This window comes from Dinoponera quadriceps, unplaced genomic scaffold (genome assembly GCF_001313825.1).
Source record: "Dinoponera quadriceps isolate SergipeBrazil2010 unplaced genomic scaffold, ASM131382v1 scaffold690, whole genome shotgun sequence".
Lineage (NCBI taxonomy): Eukaryota > Metazoa > Arthropoda > Insecta > Hymenoptera > Formicidae > Dinoponera > Dinoponera quadriceps.
The window spans coordinates 137324-155322 of record NW_014555275.1 but is presented as its reverse complement, the minus strand read 5'-3'; the positions used below and the strand labels follow the sequence as shown (position 1 = coordinate 155322).

Sequence of the window (17999 nt, the reverse complement as noted above, 5' to 3'; positions counted from 1 at the left end):
AAATTATTTTATATAATCCTTATAAGAAGTATATTTCTTATAATTAATAGTGAAAAGATATATATTTATAATCAAAGCATTGTTTTTCTTACTGAAAACATGTGAGGTCCTGTTTTCCCTTCTGAAATGATTTTTTTTTTTGTTGCGACATGATAGAAATATATTTAAAAATAATTGCACTGGATATAGATATTGGGATGGACCTAGAAATAATTTTATAAAAGCACAGGAAAAGACATACATATACACGTTTTATTTAGGAAATACAGTAAATATTATGATAATAACAAATAAGAAAATTTATTATAGATATAATTATTAGAAGAATTATGATGTATCATTTATCAATTTTTTATAGATAATAAAGCATAACCTGAATAATTGACACAATCATGTTGATATCTCTTGTTCCATTTTACTTACAAAAATTATTCGTTAATTAACGGGTACTTACGTTCACTCTGCGTAATGAAGAATGTTTTATATTAAATTTCAAGACATTTTTAAACTTAAAGAAATGCCGATAAAGTACAAACTACTGATGACATCAGTCTCACTCGGGAATGCGTCATTCACATTGTGACGAATTTTATTAAACAAAAGACAGGGGATTCACAGAATTGCAAACATGAAGTCTATATCGTAGTGAAGATCGAGAATCGAAATTAATGATTAGACCAATCAAGTGATTTCTTGGCATGATTGATCCTGATTGGTCAGTTTTATCTCCAGTTCACATATCTCTTTTCCTGTCCTCCAGTTTAATCATTTAAATGTCTCTGTACCTTCAGTATTTCCGAATGCAGCCTTAAGTCTATATGAGACTACGGATTGGAGATTGAGATTTAATTAAAAATTGACCAATAAGTACAAAGTTCACTAAATTTCACTAAATTTGAACTCAGTTAACTTTGTATTGATTGGCCAAATTCAATTTCAATCTCTAATCCGTAGTCTAATACGAGCATTAATGGGACACACCCTAAATACGATTTTTAAAAACAAAGTCCCTAGTAGAACTAACGCAGTTGATTCGCGCTCGGCGTGAAACAATATAGGTTGGCAGCAGTGCATTTGAAAATGAAACGAATTCTACATCCAAAACACGATTGTGGAGTTGGTTATAAACGGTGCACTTCCCCGCTCGAACGAGATCGCGGGTTTTATTTTTTCTCAGACATAATGAATGTAATGTAGACGAATAAAGTTTAATCGCTCGTTCCATTAATTTACAGTACGTAATCCAGTGTACGTGAAAATGGTGAACTTTGTGATACCTTTGATGAAAGATGAGCTTTTGACATCTCATGCCGACCAATATTTTGTCAAGGAGGTCATCCCTCCACGAATGTTATCACAGTTTCTCGACGGTAACACAGCATAATCTTACTTACAGTCTGTTACATTTAACAGCTGTATATTATTGGATGTAGTGCTGGTGACTAAGTTACAACCAGTACACTTGTTTCATAGGTACACGCGCAGCATTGCAGGAAAAAGGTCCATATTTTATTCTGGACCACTTTGACACATTCTTCTCCGTCGTCATTCATGGCAATAAAATAGAGCTTGAAGTCTGCATACGTTCTTTTAACAGAATTCACAAGGGTAATGTTCCATGCTGGATGTTTTATTTATTGCATGTTGCGAAGGAGGACATTGCATTTTGCGATACAAATGTAACTAATTCATTAGAACGAATGTACTGTGCTTAAACTTGTACGATTTTTAGCTTTGGAAATAGTTGTGGATAACCTGGAGCAAATATTTGATCATGGAAATGACATTGATGAGGAAGAGAGAGAAACATATTTGTGCATCAACAAAATGCTGGCATATTTATTCTCATGGTTTGTCTGTCACATAAATGACCAAATTACGCAAGATTCCAGCGAGAGTAATACTGGAAAGGTATATAAGCTGATTCTTTAGTTTTTATATATCGTAAAGAGATATATGCCACATAAAAGGAGGCTGATTTTATTCTTAAAGAAAAAGAAAACTGCTATGACAAGTTTCGAGGAAGAATGGGAACAAAGTAGACCAAAAGCTCTGGAACTTCTGTATCGATGGCTGCAAGTACCATTGTGCAAGATGTGGCGACCGCCAATTGTTGAAAATTTATTTGTCACGTAAGTTGCAGCAACTACTAACTTTGAGACACTGTTTTACAACTGTGATATTGCAGGACTTTGGCACAGGTATGTTACAAGATATTAGAAAAGACCAGGGACGCGAAGCAAAAGCACATCAGACAAACTATATTTGAGGTATCACAGTTTTTGTATTTTTGTGCATTATGAACTTTCTCATTGTCACTGACGCATCCAAACACCATCCAAACACCATGTCTATCCACACAGATTCTGGGGACTTTAATAAAGAAATACAATCACGGGATAACATGCGTTGTAAGGATTATTCAGGTACACACATATCTAGACAAATTACTCGCAAATTCTTGATTGTTTCGTTCGAAAATAGAAGTTAACATGTATCTATGATATTTCAGCTGGTGAAGTTATACGACTCAATGGCGATTCCCATAGCAACCGGTGTGGTTCACATGACCATGAATTGCGGTTGCAATGGTCTGATCAAGGAGGTGATGAATGAAATCGGACAGAACGGCGTGGGCGAAGCGGACAACCGCAACATATCCATGTTTCTCGAGCACATTGCGACCTCGCAACCTAATCTCATAATCCCCATCCTCGACGAAATTACGGACTACCTGTCGAATGACGTGCGTCCGCCTCTTTTTTCTTTCTTTTTTTTTTTATAAGGAAATATAACTATGGCTCCAAAAATTACAAGAAAAAGGAAATGTTAATATCTGACCTATGAGAGCCAAACCGTTGTTGGAGCGTGACAAAATATTAATTTCGCACTTTTTACGTTTTCCGGTCCATTGCAGACCCTCTCCAATTTAAATAAAGAAAATTACAAGTACGACTTGCAAATTAATAAAACAGTGTCTCTTAAAAACCGCAGGGATTTATCGCAAATCCACGCAAGGAGACCAAAGTTGGAGATAGAAAAGGGGCATATCAGTTACTCGAGTAAACTGCATCTGATGTGCTCGTTTCCTGTCTTTAACTTTGGCCTTTAATTTGGTTTTAATTTGCACCTCGTACTTGTAATTTCCTTTATTCAGATCGAGGAAGGTTTACAGACTGAAGTGTTTTTGTAAAAGTGTAATCAATTCTTATGCTCTAACAATAGTAGTTTGATTCTCGTTCGTTAAACGACGACCTCATTGAGAAACGTCACGTTGGTGACCGTTGCAGTTCTACAGCATGAGGAATTGCGTGATCGTCGTCCTGGGTGCTGTCGTGCAGAAAGCGTTGACCAGCGAAGATCTCACGGACGAGCAGAAGGAGAAGCGCGACGATTGCCTGAACAGCTTAGAGGAGCACATTTTAGATTGTCACGCCTACGTGAGGTCGAAGGTGCTGCAGACCTGGCAGCGTTTGTGCTGCGAAGGCGCGGTGCCGTTGGCGAGGTACGAAAGTCTTCTGGCTGCAACCGCGTTACGACTGGAGGACAAGAGCGCGAACGTTCGCCGGCAGGCTCTGCATTTGCTGCGCACCCTGCTGCAGAGCAATCCCTTCGCCGGCAAGGTGCGCGTCGCAGGGTTCGATTGACACCTTGTCGTTACTCATCCTGTAATTATCCTGTAAACAGCCTTTGACCTCACATATGTTTTTTTCTATTTGTTACAGTTAGACTGTATCGAGCTTTCTGTTTCGTTGGCGAAAGAGCAAGCGAAACTGCAGGAACTAAAAGCTCAAGTCGCGAGCACCAGTAAGCGCGGTCACGCGCAAAGATTTGAACTCTGGACTACTTTATTGCCGGACATAAGAGCTGCGATAGAAAAAGTTTTAAAGGATGACCAAGTGAAGCATGTAAATGGTTTGTATTATTTATTGTCAATGCGCCAATCGTTCGGTACAATCGACGTCATCTAAGCTGTATTCGTTTCCTCGATTGAAACTATTTACCGTTAGACGATTTTTAGTCTTTCACAGGTTGCGTTACTCTATTCGACGTAGGATAGAGTAGCATTTAATTAATCAACCAGAACGAAAAAGCAAAGATTTTATCATGATTGGTTAATTAAATGCTACTCTACCCGTCGAATAGGATTTTGGAACACAGCCACATATGTATATAAAATCGAAATTATCATAGAAATTATCAATTATTAAAGCTATTATAACTCTACCTGTTATAACTAGAGTTACTTTTGCGATTTTCAACCTTGAAAATTTTATGCGTTTTATCTAAGAAAATTGTATTGAAAATTGTATAACTCTTCGTCTAGGAAATAGTACAGCGTATGTGACACCGACTATACGAATTATCGTGAGATCTTTGGACACATCATTAAGTTTCTCTTTCCAGACAATGCAGACATCGTGCAAGACGAAAATATCGACCCGGATCACGTATTTGAACACGTAAGACAGCTGCTGTTAAGCCGAAAAGTCACCGAGGCGGTGACGTATCTGTGGAGGATCTGTATGAAATTGGAGAAAGCGCCGAACATGGAGAATCTTCCTATCGAAGCGAAAGAGGAATGCCTGTTCGCTTTCTTGCTGAAGATCTTCATTGAATCGGAAGACAATAAGTCGACGGGCAACGAAGAGAACGCGAACGACGCGAAGAAGTCGGAGAAGGATGAGACGATCAAGCAGGAAATAGTCAACAGGAAGCGCATAGTCAACTATCTGAAGGTACATCACAACGTACAGGTAGACTTTAATTCAAATCGTCGAACCTGCAGAAACAGATTTCGTATCTGCTGTCAATTTCATTAGCAGCTTGCTAGAAGTACAACAGGATCTGCTAGTTCAGTATGATGACAAATTGATGACAGAAACCGAGCAGGATTGGGTTGATGCAGAAATTTTACGAATACAGAAGAAAACGTAGATGCTGTGCTACGATATTCTAATCGAATCTGCTGTCAATCTGCAGACGTATTACTAACACTTCGCTTACTGGAAACGAGCCGCTCCCGAATTGTTCGTTCGTACATTCCTCGTTACACGCATTTCTTCCCCCGCAGAATTGTCTCGTGTTCGCCACTGAACTGCAGAAAGCGATACCGATAGCGAAGAAGCTGCTGTTCTCCACGTGCGCCGGTGACGCTGTGGAGTCGTGCACGTTTCTGGGTACGGCCTTCCAGTTCGGGGTGGCCGGAGCGGATAGCTGCGTGCGCAACGCACTGTTCCAAGTGTTCCACCGCGATCAGTCGGTGCGCAACAACATCACCGTGGTGTACAAAGAGATCTACCTGGATACCGACGAGAACGACAAGCGGTCGGAACGACAGATAGCCGTTGCCCGTGCAAATCGTCTCATCGACTTGTTGAAGGAACTGCAGCCCGGACAGAGTCCGGCTTTCGCTCAGCTCGTTGCTACGTGGTACGAGGGCGGTGAGCTGGACAACGAGTTGCTGCAGGTAATTCGATAGCATCAGACACGCAAATTTCAAGAAATCCAGCATTTTATATATTGTACTAATTTCCGAAAGTTTGTGTGTTTCAATGCGACCTGGGCACGCCAAGCGTTTCTGGATTGTTGAGACTTGAAGAAGCTTCGAAATGGAAACCAAGATACTTAATATACATGTATGAATGCTAATTTTGGATGTTTGTGTAGAAAACTTTGTTTCTAATACGTTATTTCTTCACTTCCAATTGATGCAGCATTTTAATATTGCTATTTTTGCAAGGATTATTTTCACTTAGTTTAATTGTTTGATATCGTTCATCTTTCGTAGGAGATATAAGTTTAAACAGAAATACTTAATTTTAATTTTATTTTAGGGGGGGGGGTATGCACTTAGCCTTCTTTTTTAACTTTTTTCTGAAAAATTTAATTGACGTTGAACTCTCGCGCGGATATGGAAAATAACGCGTTACTTGCATCGTATAAACTCAAAAATTACTCCATTATGTTTTCAGGTGGCCGCCATTTTTAAATGAAAATGAATAAAAATAAAATATTGATAGTTTCGAATTTATGACATAGGAAGAATAACTGACGAAAAATGAGATTAATAAATGGTCGAGCAATCAAAAAATTCATAATTGTATCAGTTGAAGTGAATTGACCTTCTAACGTGACCTTCTAAAAATCAATAAGTAGTCATGAAATTAACGTGATGAAATCATGAAAAAAGATAAGCTAAAAAGGAAGGTTGCATGTCATTTTAATTTTGCAGTTTCCGGAATATCTTACAAATATATGTTCAATCAATCACAAATTTTATTTTACGGACATGTCTTTTCACTGTAACATAATCCGCAAAAATTTTTGCAACGAATTAAGATTTAAGAATTTTCGCAAGAATTAAGACTTGTAAGCAGAAGTAGCTGAGATTCAAACTTATTGAGTAACGATAAGTGATTCTTTCTAAATAAGTAAGAGTAACGGTAATGAATTATTTTGTTCAGTAAAAGACGCGAATTATTTTCGAAAAAAATAATTCTCAGCTTTACACACACTTGTTTTCGAATCGACGACGTCGGTGAATCTCACGCATATTCCACGAATGCGCAGGTATTGTGGGAGAAATTTTCCATGAAGTATCCGGGTACGTCGCCGATAGACAGCAGAGCTGCGCTGATGATGATAACGATGGTAGCTCAAGCGGAAACCAACATAGCTATCGACAATTTAGATGTATTAGTGAAGATAGGACTGGGTGCGCGCGCGAAGGAGGACCTCCTCTTAGCGCGGGACACTTGCAGAATGTTGCTGAAGATCAAGCAAGCCAGTAAAGATATCGATAAGGCAGTGTTGAGGTAAGTCTTTGTCGCGAATTGCTCTTTGAAAACGGTGATAAGAACGTTTCCTCGTTGCCCCAGGTACTCTAACGACCACGACATGTTCCGGGAGATTTTGACACTGTTAACGGACAACTTCACCAGCACCAATGAGAAGGCTTACATCTCTTTCGCGACGGATGCGATCAACGCCATATATCACGTAAGTGAGGCCGGTTAACACATTGACTGCCACACTGATTTCGACTTGATTCCATTATTTCAATTCTCGATTCATCTTTGAATCGCCAGACATGCGGTGAATGTAGCTTCATGACGCACGTATTCGTCAGCTCGTTTTATTCGCTTTGTCGGCTATGTATTTTTATTATGCGTTGCTATACAGCTCCTCACGTTTTATACGTATCCCAGTAAACACCAACTAACAATAACATTATATCATTGTTATAATTTCTCCCTCAACAATGTAAACACAACCATGCATTGTGCATAACAGTTACATTGTGTGTGTTGAGTGGGAAATTATAACGTACGTTATATTATGACAGTTTATAACAATATTGTTGTAATGTTGATTGGTATTTACTGGAATGTTATTTAGCGAAACGTGACATCATCATCGCTGGTGACCATCCTATGGCGGTCGACGTGTTAATTAAGTTTTAACGAGCGAACGAATGTGGCACACTAAGATCGACTTTCTCGATTGCAGTTAGCGAATCAGCCGAACGAGTTGATAAAGAAATTATTGCTAGACATCAGCAAGAAGGGCCAGATCACCGAGGAGGAAACGGCTCAGAAGATCGAAGTGTCGTACACAGTGCTTTCACAACTGCTGTACATCATCGGACACGTTGCCATCAGGGAGATGGTGTACTTGGACACGTTCGTCTACAAAGAGCTAAAGCGTAGGAACGCGGTGCGAGAGATGCAGGGCAAGGGCAAGAAGAAGACGAAAGCGAAAGGCAGCATGGTGACCCCGTCGCCGTTCAACAAAAGCAACAGGTCCGTACTTTCCTCCAGGAGCCGAGATGTGAACCAGAGCGTCGCACAGGATGACAATATCAGCACAGGAAGTGAAGCTCTGGCAGGAGCTCTGGACGACGCCGAGGCGGAGTTCGTGCATAACGCGCTCGAGAACGAGATTCTCATCGGGGACGGCTTGCTCGCGAGATTCGTGTAAGTGTGATCCCACTGTGGAGTTGGAAAATTATTCTTTGAAAGGTAACTCATCATCGTTACCAGAAAATATAATCGAGTTACTGTTGCTGATGAAAAAATAAGCGTCATAACGGTAACGACGACGGCAAGTAACGCGCTACTTTCTGGTTCCGCAGTCGGCGGAAGCAAGATTCTTCTCGCATGAGAATCGCGAGAATCGAGCAAGTTGACTTGTAACGCATGTACAATTCGTTCCTTGCAGTCCGCTGGTGTTGGAGGTTTGCAAATATCCTGAGAAGTACAACAACGAGAATCTGCAAGCCGCGGGCTCGCTTGCACTCAGCAAGATGATGACGGTGAGTTCGGAGTTTTGCGAACAGACCCTGCAGCTGCTGGTGACCATATTGGAACGATCGCCGTATTCCGGTATACGATCGAACATGCTGATCGGATTGAGCGATCTCGCCATGAGATTCCCCAATCAAGTGGAGCCGTGGTCGAAGCACATCTACGGCAGGTGAGTCGGCTATCTGTCGAATGTCCATATTGAAAACCGACTTTAAATGTTCTAAAAATATCGCGATTTAATGATTTATACAAAAAAATTAAAGATGATTATTATTATTTTAGTTAACTTATTGTTTTTGTTTTACAATTATTTTCTTTGTAATTCTAATTATTTTATATATTATAATTTTACAATTTATATTTTTACTTTAGTTAATTTATAAGTTGTCTTAGTTCAGTTATAAGTGATTATTATCTCACGTGGTATTTTAAAGGAAAAGAATGCCATCTCAAATCTCATTCTCTTCTCTCTCTCTCTCTCTCTCTCTCTCTCTCTCTCTCTCTCTCTCTCTCCCTCTCCTTTTCGCAAATGGTAGAATGAATCGTGGCTTATTCATTGCTGTTAACATTCGCGCTCAACATTCGTAGGCTCCGAGACACCGACATGAGCGTGCGTAGAACTTGCGTCCGTATGCTGTCGAATCTCATAATGAGGGAGATGATACGCGTGAAGGGACAAGTTTCGGAACTGGCGCTGTGCATCATGGACGAAGACGAACAGATACGACAGGAGACGAAAGAATTCTTCAATCAACTCGCCCTGAAGGGCAACGCTCTTTATAACGTGGTACCTGACATATTGTCGCGATTGGCGGATCCCAAGTTGAATCTCGAGGAGAAACAGTTCCAAGAAACCATCAGGTGAGTATCGCACAATTATCGTCGGGCTGACGTCGATTGTTTCACGAACGCCAGTCCTTTGCAGATACATTCTCGGTCTCCTGCAAAAAGAGAAGCACGTCGACACTATAATCGAGAAGGTCTGCGCCCGGTTCAAATTGGCCATCACAGAGAGACAATGGCGCGATCTCTCCTACTGCCTCTCACTCCTGCAATTCAGCGGAAAGAGTGAGTAGTCGAGTAAAATCGATACGTTCAATCGATGCGATCGATCAGGACGCGAATTAATCCCGCTGTCCGTGGCTCCTCCCGAAGGTATACGTCGTCTCATCGAAAATCTGCCGCTGTTGAAAGACAAGATTCACTATAAGCCGGTGTTAACGGCGCTACAAAGTATTGTTGAGCAAGCGAAGAAGCGAACGGACGCGAAGGCCGTCGGTATAGAGCTGGAGGAAAAGGTGCAAGAGCTCTTGGAGGGCGACACGAACTCGGAGATGACGGACGAACGTCTGATGCCACCCCCGCCCAACACGCCGAAGATCAGGAAGAGTATACGGCAAACTAAACGCAAAAGCACGAGTGACGATGAAGACAGCTCCGACGGCGAAGAGGATGCGGCGGACAGTGCGGCTGCTGCAAATTGTGAGTATTAGAACAGAGCTGCCAGGTCCTAGGTGGAACTTCTTCGTTATTCACGTAGTGGAAGGCTTATGTCACGCTACATAAATATAAAGCCGTGGCGGCACACGATACTTGTATTTGCGCTGCGCATTGCTTGAGCGCTAGAAATATTACGTTCTGACTGGTACATTTCTAGAAATCTCGCGATCTAGCAGCTCTGGTTAGATGCCTCCACGATATTACTGTCGTATTTACTATAGATCTTTATGATCAACATGTCGATAATTTTACGCCGAGTAAAATCTGAAATAGATATTTTTATAAACATCTATTAGGAATAGTGGAAATAAGATGTCTATTGGAAAAATAGAATAAAAGCGGAAATTTATATGAACATTTTTGTAAATATTTATTAGAAACAGTAGAAATCAAGTATCTATTGAGAAAATAGAGTCGAAATTAGAAATAGATATTTTTATATAAATATCCACCAGAAATAGTGAAAATAAAATATGTATTAGAAAAACAGAAGTTTCTATTAGAAATAGTAGAAGTATAAATAGATATTTTTATAAGTATCTATCTAGAGAAATAGTAAAAGCTTTTTCTTTAATAGAATTAGGTATTTTTGACTTTTCTCATATTTGTTTCTCAGCGAAAACTAGCAAAGAAACGCCAACGAGCAGGAGAAAGACGCCCCGTACAAAATCACCAGCGAAGGATGATGAAGATAACGATGACGACGTTTTTTCAGATACGCCTGTAACGCGCGGTATTTACTATTCGTTATTCGCAATTTGAAGTAACGAAGCAATGAATAGTACGAATATACCTTTCTCCTTTCTTTTACAGACAAAAGGATGCGTTTACGGAAAACAAGCACATCAGTCAGCGATAGCAACGGCGTGACGCCACGCCCGAAGCGAAACAAAACCAATAAAACGCCGCGGAAGCCTTCGGTCAGGACCTCGACTCGACTTTCTAAAGAACGTAAATAACATTCATTTCTACCCTTTGGAGAACGTAAGAAGAACAATTATGTTAATGTAACCTTGATTCAAGTCAGTGTCATTCAGTGTTATTATTTGCAATTATACATTCGATAATATTGCATTGTAGTATAAGCCGATGTATTAAAATCATTGATGCGCAAGCACGTCTGAAAGTATCATCATTGTGGTAGATTATACGTTGTATTTATTGATTTGTCAATGACAAATGCCAACATCACAGCTCATAAAAATTCGCGTCTCCCTGTCGCGGCACGAGGAGCACGCGAGACGCGAGAAAACCGTAGGACCAAGTGTGCGCGCGTGTTGTGAGGAACGTGTTCTCGAACACGCGACACGCGAAGATGGCGACGTGTATCTTCTATGATGTATGGTCAGTCACGAGAAGGCTGCGACACTTTTTTCGACGTTCGAATTCCCCGAGGCATCTCGTATTCAATAGTGAGTGAGAATTACTAAACACAGTTGAGAATTATTGAGAAACAAATCCTCCCATTAGACACCGGATGCGTTTCGAAACTTACTAGAAAAAAGGTGCTGCGAGCTTTTTGTAACCGACGATACGCACATAGTTGGCAGATTAACGGTTACACTTTTTTTTTTTAAGTTTTCGATGACTTTCGCACAACGCATCTTGTATACGCGATACAAAATCCTCCTGAGAGCTGCTAACAAACAAATTTTACTGGGCACCGAGTGTGTTGCGAAACTCATCGAAGGAGAAAAGTGTTGCGATTTTTAAACCGTATCGACTGTATAGCGAGGGGGAGGAGAACCATTTACGGCGAAAGGACCGGAATTGCTGAAACGACCGAGCGGGATCGCAATCCCGTTAGAATCGGGTTTCTCGGCAGTACGACGCGTATAGACTGTGCGGACGAGGAGATTCGTTACGCCACGTCTCGACTGACGCTGCGTTTGAAGGTCATCGAGCGCACCTCCGTCGCGGATTTGCCGGGCTTCCCGCTGACAGGCGCCCCGGGATTCGGCGTGGGGCTCTGCGAGAGGGACGCTCGTTCGTCGTTGTTGGACTTCTCGCGCTCCAGCCTCTGCTTGCTGAACTTGCCCATGCCGGGTCGGTAGATCTCCATCGCCGGACGGTCCTGCGAACGAACGAGCGCGGCTGTTCAAGAACTTGCGACCCCAACAGTGATTTTTTTCTCATTTGGGCCTTTAGCTCCGTGACACACACGAAAATGTAAGCGATAATTAAACGTAAGCTGTGAGCAAAGTGACCGATTAATTTTTTTAATTAATCGGACCATGAAGAAAATAATGTGGTTAGTCAGTTTGCTTGATTTGGATTTGCAATAGATCAAGTGACCTAGAAACCACCTGATTTGCTGAGATTTGCTAATAATCTAAGCATTTTTACCGATAAAAATGAGTACCGACAAAATATAAACTTATTAGATTCAGTATTAAATCTTAGGGATTGCAACGTAGCGCTGGAAACGTTCTTGGCTCGAATTACGTTACAATTTAGTGCTTAGAGCAAGAGGCTAAAAGCTTACTGCACTCATTGTAGTTGTAGTTTTACATTCTTGTATGTGCCATAAGTTTTAATAATTGAAATTTGTTGAATATAATTATTGGCGGTTTAATACAATAAGATGTGACAAGTGATGCAGCCGAACAGGGATCAGATGAGATTTTGTGATCTTCCAGTCGAGTGAAAAGCTGAGAACGATGAGATGGCTCTTCGTTCGTTACTCGAGGAGTGCGAGCAACGGCTTACCTTATTCCTTATCCTACGCTCCAATCGCGGATCTTTCTTATCCTTTTCCTTCTCTTCGCTCTCGCTCTTCTGCAAATTGCTTTGACCTCCTCCGTCCAACGATTTGTGACGTCTTAAGCAGTTACCGTCACCGGTACCGCCTTCGCCGCCGCTCTCGAGCGAGCTTCGTCTCTTCACGACTTTCGACTCCATCTTCGCCTCGGATTCGTCCTCGTTCATGTCTGCATCAACAAATATCCGTTATATGGTTGTGATCTTGCTCGCGTTTACCACGTTATCAGAGCATTAGCGAGCGTCTGCCATACGTTCAGCATATGTTTTTTCGCTTCTGGCGTCACTAGTCACGCGGCGAGGAAAGAAACGGGAGCCTCGGAAAAAATAAAAAGTAGAAGTCAAGTATACTTACCCGCGTTGTCTACGCTGTTCCCTCGTTCGGCAGCTTCCCGGCGATGTTCCAACGCGTCTTCGCCAGTCACCCTGTCCTCGACAGCGGCGTTGCGTTGCATTCGTTCGTTGTCTCGTTGCTTGAGATCTTCGTCGTCGTCGTCGTGCGCGGACTCTCGGACACTTCCGCTCGTGTCCTCGATCTCTTGCACGCTGTCGTGCTCCTCCCGCACCTTCTTCGGGCTGGCCTCGCTGCTCACGTTCGCGTCGGCCATCTGCTTCTTCGTCTCCGCCAACTTCTTCTTCTCCTGCCTCATCTTCTCATAACTTTTGCCGCGCTTCTCCTCCACCTTCCTGTCCTCCTTCGCCTCGTATCTCCTGTCGTCCCTCAGGTCGATCCTCTTGTCCTCCTTCGCGCCCTCTCTCTCATCGCGCCTCCCATAAAGCTTCTTCTCATCGTACCGTCTCTGCTTGATCTCGCGATCTTTGTTCCTCTCGTCCACTCGATCCCTGTAGCCCTTGAGGATGGGCTTGGCCTCTCGATCCCGCGACGTCTTCTCCCGCACCTTGTCGTCCCTCTTATTCCTGTTCTTCAGGTCCTTCGGCGAAAGCTTATCCCTCTCGTCCTTGTTCTCCTTGTCGTCCTTACTGGACTCTCTGTCCAGGTCCGGATTCTTCAGAACCTGCAAGACAGTGGAAAATCGCGCACCCGTCAATCTTCATTTATATTTCCTCTCGTACGTACACACATACATTGTTTCTTGTCTCTTACGGACTCTTCACAATTTCTCACACACATCATACTTCCTCGTTCACGATATACCTTTGCAAGTTTACACCGCGCGCGACAAGGTAAAGAGCAGAATTGTGATCGTGTCGAACGCTCGGAAAGAAATTCGGGCCTTTTTACAAATATATTCTTCTCTCAAAAATCCGGTACAGACGGTGAAAACCATTACAAAGTGAGGATTTGCTCGTTGATCGCGTTACACGTGCGCATGCACGGGAGAGAAATCGCGTAGAGTTTTTCTCAGAAAACAGTAGATGTACAAAATCGATAAACAGCGATAAGTGATGACAAGCGCTCCTCTTTCTCGAGAATCATCATCGATGCCATCGGTGAAAGGTCAACGTCGACCTTCCCGCGTGTCTCAGGGCACAGCAGCGAACCGGACAGGTTAAATCCTGATTCCACGTCTCTCTCCCTCTTTACATACCGCCTCGGAGGGGGGGAGCGACACGATTTTTTCGGCTCAAGTACCGCAACTTTGTCGCACGTGAAAGTGTCAGGGTGGTATTCGCGGCTACTGACGTAAACGGGAGAATATTACTTTTGATTACCGTGTTACTCCGATGTTAGATCGAACAATCGAAGAATCGTGGTAATCGAGGAGCTTTTTGCCAATGAGGGGGAGAAAAATTTTTTCATCTTACATGATCGCCTTTTTGCGGACAAAAAGAAGTTTTGCCGTTAACCCGTTTATCGCCACTGAAGTATTGTTTCCTGACATCGGTCACCACGTTTCGAATGGGTTTGGACTTTTTAACGCGCTCGTTAGATCCCTGATGGGTCTTGCGTGACTTTTCTTGCTCTCGTTCGTGCGCACGTCTATCGAGGAACGTCTCTTCTTCGTACTCGTGTATACTTGCATTTTTGACAAACTTTGGAAGCAACAAATGTTCCACCCGGATTTTCGCGGGGCGTAATATGGTGAGCTTGGGTGACCTATCGACTTCTGTGTTGTGCGTGTGCTGTAGGCGAAAATGATTCGTTATCAGTAAAAGTGCTGTTGTTGATGAGAAAAAAAATTAAAGAAGAGAATATGCCGGAGAAGAGTCTCGGTCGAGTTAGATCGAGCGGTTACAAGCGAGATGAGAGATTGTGTCTTGTGTATTATACCAAACTCCGTATTCGTCGTTTGAATTTATCCGACGAATGCTTTACCTTAGAAATAATAGGATCGTCTTTCGTTCTCCGCCTGTCCAGGTCCCTCCTTCGCCTCTCCTCGCGCTTTTCATCTCTGAGACGTTGCTTCTCTTGCTTGCGCTGCTTTAGGTACTCGAGCAGCGGGGTCGTTGTGATTTTCTTTGTTGTGTCTGCGTGATAGAGAATTATTATAACGCTTTTGCTGCCCGTTTCAATCATGGTTTAAATCTAATCGACGATTAACTCAACGGAGTTGACCAATTAGCTATCCACTGATCTACTGATCAATATGGTTGGTCAATTCCGTCAAATTAATCGTCGTTTAGATTTAATGATATCATGATAGTAGAAACGGATATCAGTCGCTTAGGTTAGTGAAAGGGGCCTTTTTATAAGAGTTACACGTAATCTAATATTCTGATCTAATAATCTAGTAATAAATTGGTAATATCTATATTGTATCCCTCGACTATGTAATAGTTGCGATTGGTTTTGCGAATCGGAGACATCTGATTGCTCTGATTGATCCAGGAAAGTCGTTTCACTGACTAGGTATTATTTTAAGATAATCTTAAGAGCCGATGTCTCTGATTTGCAAAACCAAATACAAGTAATATAAAGACACTCACTGTCTGGTGGTTGGTAAGAATATTCGGTCTTCGATTGCGCTATGTTCGAGTCGATTTCCTGGTTCTTTAAGCTCTCTAGAAAGCTCGTGTAATATGTATCGCTCTCGATAGTGCCACATTTGACATCCTTCTTCTTACCGTGTCGTTTCTTCGCTAATCTTTGAAAAGGTGCGAACTCTACCACCGCAGAGTATTCCACACCTTTGGAGTCTACGAAGACGTAATTGTCGAATTTCTCCCGGAACACAAAGATATCTTGCTGATCTGTGAAATTTAGATAAGCGCGAGAAAACGCGAACTGGCCGAGGGACATGTCAGCTTTCACGAAATAAAAGTAATCGTGTTCTGGCAGCGGAGAGATCTGCTCCAGAAATTGTTCCTGCGTCATTGTTGGAGGCAATCGCCTGATCACCACCTGGTAACAGACAAACGATATGATGTTATGTTATAAATATAAACTTTCAAAATTCAAATTGGATAAAATTTTGTTAGATATATACAGAATAACATATATATTTATGTAAAGTAACTGCGAATAAAAAATATCTTATGTTTTTATTTATATTCCAAAAATATATATATGCATGTGTTCTCAATATTGTGAAGGAACAGTTTTCATATAGGGAAATTAAATACTTTAATACACCAAAATAATATTTATATATACTATTTTCTTAATATGTGATTTATAAATAATATTTACTTTAAATTTATTCGCTACAATTTGGCAACAATACATATTTGACAACGTATCTTATTGATTTTGGGCTTGAATTGAAAGGACGATTAAATTTCACTTATATCTCGACTCGTTATCGCGCCCACCAAGTTCTACTTAAATTGATAACATCCGGCCGGCGGTATCCCCTTATCAGCACTTAACATAACCTGTGCCACATGCAACGCACTCATCAGATAATAATACGGGGACGTTTAATGAATATTTAACGATATATGACGAATATATACAAATCGTGTTCATTCACAAACCTTCGTCATGGGACGACATTTTTCTTTCTTATTGTCCCTAATTTTCCCGACATCCGACGAGTTCGTCTGCGTATCATTCTGTACAGCACCAACGTCGTTTTGCACGACAGCCTCCGATTGTTGAGTTTCCTCGGTCATTTTTATTCGTATAAACTCACGATAACTCCCCGAAATTCAAGGAACACGCCACCAAGTTACTTGTACGGCCGGCACCGGGAGGATATCCGGAGCGTACAATTTTGCTGTCTGCTTCAAGAGACACGATCCTTGCGTCTACTCGATTATCGCTGCCATCTTGATCCGTTCGTGTAAAAAAAAAAAAAAAAGATTTACCTGAAATATTCGAATACTCTCATGGATATCTCGCACACGACACGGCAACGTGTGGCTTCGTTTCTCCAAAGAACGACAAAGTGCACGACGTTCTCGACCAAAGCGAGTTTGAATCGCTGCGAAAAGGGCTGAGAATATATTGAGTTTTGCGATGCGTTCAACAGAGTTTATTATACGAGTCGAAAACAATAGGCCTGTTCTTCTCAGCCGAACTAGTGCTGCATTGGAACTTCGTTTTTTTTTTCTTCAACGCTAGGTTATATATTTGTTTCTTTCGAAGTTGAGACTTCATCGAGGCCGTTCTGTCACGCACACGCGAGAAAGTGTCTCGATCAACAATACTAACTGAAAACGGCAATAATGAGCAGGCATTATGCAGGAATATCTGATAAATCCTTCTCACCTGCTGTGAAATCTGGTTTGGAAGTAAAAAAGATCGAATCCACTGTTGAGTCGTATCACTTGAAAATTAAAGTCCGTCTGGCCTGCCGTTGAGTTACATTACGACTTTCTTTTTTGAAGATAGCGGCGACTCGTAGCGGAGACTTTGGAACTATTAGGTTGTCTGGGAAGTTCGTACGAGTTACTTAGGTCAAAATAAAATGCAATTTTTAAATACTAAAGCAGATTTACAATGAGAATTAAGGACTATTGTTGTGTGGTATTATCGTAAAATAGGATCAGAGAGGTTTAGCCTGTCGAATGTTGTAACAAAGTAAGGTCCAGGCGTCTCAAATAATTTGAGCAAAACCCACTCACCATTTCCCATTCGAACTTAAGAAGGATCTGAACTTACTCTGTGTTCTCACTGATGTTTAAAGCATTTGAGATCCACTTTTGAGCGTGAGAAAGGCACCACCTATGAGGCCATCTAGGGAAATCAACTTGTAGTACATTAAAAAATTGACCATCACAGTCGATTATTCTCCTCATATTCAACTGTGAATTGGTCAATTTCTTAAGGCTTAGAGCTTAAAACACCTATTGTAGACCGGAACTTAAATTCATCTTCAGATACTGAATAGCTTATTTCATTCGCTACGGAGTATCTGAAAATGAATTTAAGACGGACTTAAATATAAGATCTGATTATGAATACCAGCCTCCGGGCAAGAGATTCGTGACCGTCACCATGAAGTCATCAATTGGGCCAATCAGAATTCAACGACATCACCCTGAAGTCGACCTACCACTTTCGATAGTTTCCAGACACAGTCG

At 41.6% G+C, this 17999-nt stretch overlaps 2 protein-coding genes and 1 long non-coding RNA gene across 6 annotated transcripts; 1 reads left to right on the top strand and 2 right to left on the bottom strand.

The window, feature by feature from the left end:
- Window positions 1–130: 130 nt before the first annotated feature.
- Window positions 131–669, bottom strand: LOC106743703. Its single transcript, XR_001374389.1, has 2 exons — window positions 455–669; window positions 131–203 (listed from the first exon to the last, which is right to left on the bottom strand). It is a non-coding gene; the product is annotated as an uncharacterized LOC106743703 (long non-coding RNA).
- A 420-nt stretch (window positions 670–1089) lies between these two features.
- Window positions 1090–10781, top strand: LOC106743705 (condensin complex subunit 1). Its single transcript, XM_014617805.1, has 21 exons — window positions 1090–1130; window positions 1236–1370; window positions 1474–1608; window positions 1733–1911; window positions 1993–2132; window positions 2189–2270; window positions 2364–2426; window positions 2513–2746; window positions 3291–3623; window positions 3726–3915; window positions 4408–4739; window positions 5075–5470; window positions 6574–6818; window positions 6882–7002; window positions 7513–7979; window positions 8224–8478; window positions 8898–9170; window positions 9235–9377; window positions 9465–9791; window positions 10426–10542; window positions 10623–10781. Exons 2-21 carry the CDS (start codon window positions 1259–1261, stop codon window positions 10766–10768), a joined length of 4290 nt encoding a protein of 1429 aa, XP_014473291.1. The 5' UTR covers window positions 1090–1130; window positions 1236–1258; the 3' UTR covers window positions 10769–10781.
- A 162-nt stretch (window positions 10782–10943) lies between these two features.
- LOC106743707 (regulator of nonsense transcripts 3A) lies at window positions 10944–17967 on the bottom strand. Of its 4 annotated transcripts, none has more exons than XM_014617809.1 (10): window positions 17881–17967; window positions 17578–17652; window positions 17185–17346; window positions 16449–17126; window positions 15459–15873; window positions 14848–14999; window positions 14553–14654; window positions 12925–13585; window positions 12519–12739; window positions 10944–11883 (listed from the first exon to the last, which is right to left on the bottom strand). In XM_014617809.1, the coding sequence occupies exons 4-10, from the start codon at window positions 16584–16586 to the stop codon at window positions 11671–11673; spliced, it is 1902 nt and encodes a 633-aa protein (XP_014473295.1). In that variant the 5' UTR covers window positions 16587–17126; window positions 17185–17346; window positions 17578–17652; window positions 17881–17967; the 3' UTR covers window positions 10944–11670. The 4 variants fall into 4 exon arrangements, with proteins under 4 accessions (XP_014473295.1, XP_014473296.1, XP_014473297.1 ...); XM_014617810.1 differs by having other exon boundaries at window positions 16449–16781; XM_014617811.1 differs by having other exon boundaries at window positions 16449–16742.
- Window positions 17968–17999: the final 32 nt, after the last annotated feature.

Excerpts from the sequence above, each read along its gene's own strand:
- LOC106743705 (XM_014617805.1), top strand. The coding sequence starts at position 1,259 with ATGGTGAACTTTGTGATACCTTTGATGAAAGATGAGCTTTTGACATCT. Across the intron at positions 6,819-6,881 it reads ATCGATAAGGCAGTGTTGAG|GTACTCTAACGACCACGACA; the intron begins GTAAGTCTTTGT and ends TCGTTGCCCCAG. Across the intron at positions 9,792-10,425 it reads CAGTGCGGCTGCTGCAAATT|CGAAAACTAGCAAAGAAACG; the intron begins GTGAGTATTAGA and ends TTTGTTTCTCAG.
- LOC106743707 (XM_014617809.1), bottom strand. The coding sequence starts at position 16,586 with ATGACCGAGGAAACTCAACAATCGGAGGCTGTCGTGCAAAACGACGTT. Across the intron at positions 15,874-16,448 it reads AATGTCGTCCCATGACGAAG|GTGGTGATCAGGCGATTGCC; the intron begins GTTTGTGAATGA and ends GTCTGTTACCAG. Across the intron at positions 15,000-15,458 it reads TTCTTACCAACCACCAGACA|ACACAACAAAGAAAATCACA; the intron begins GTGAGTGTCTTT and ends TCTATCACGCAG.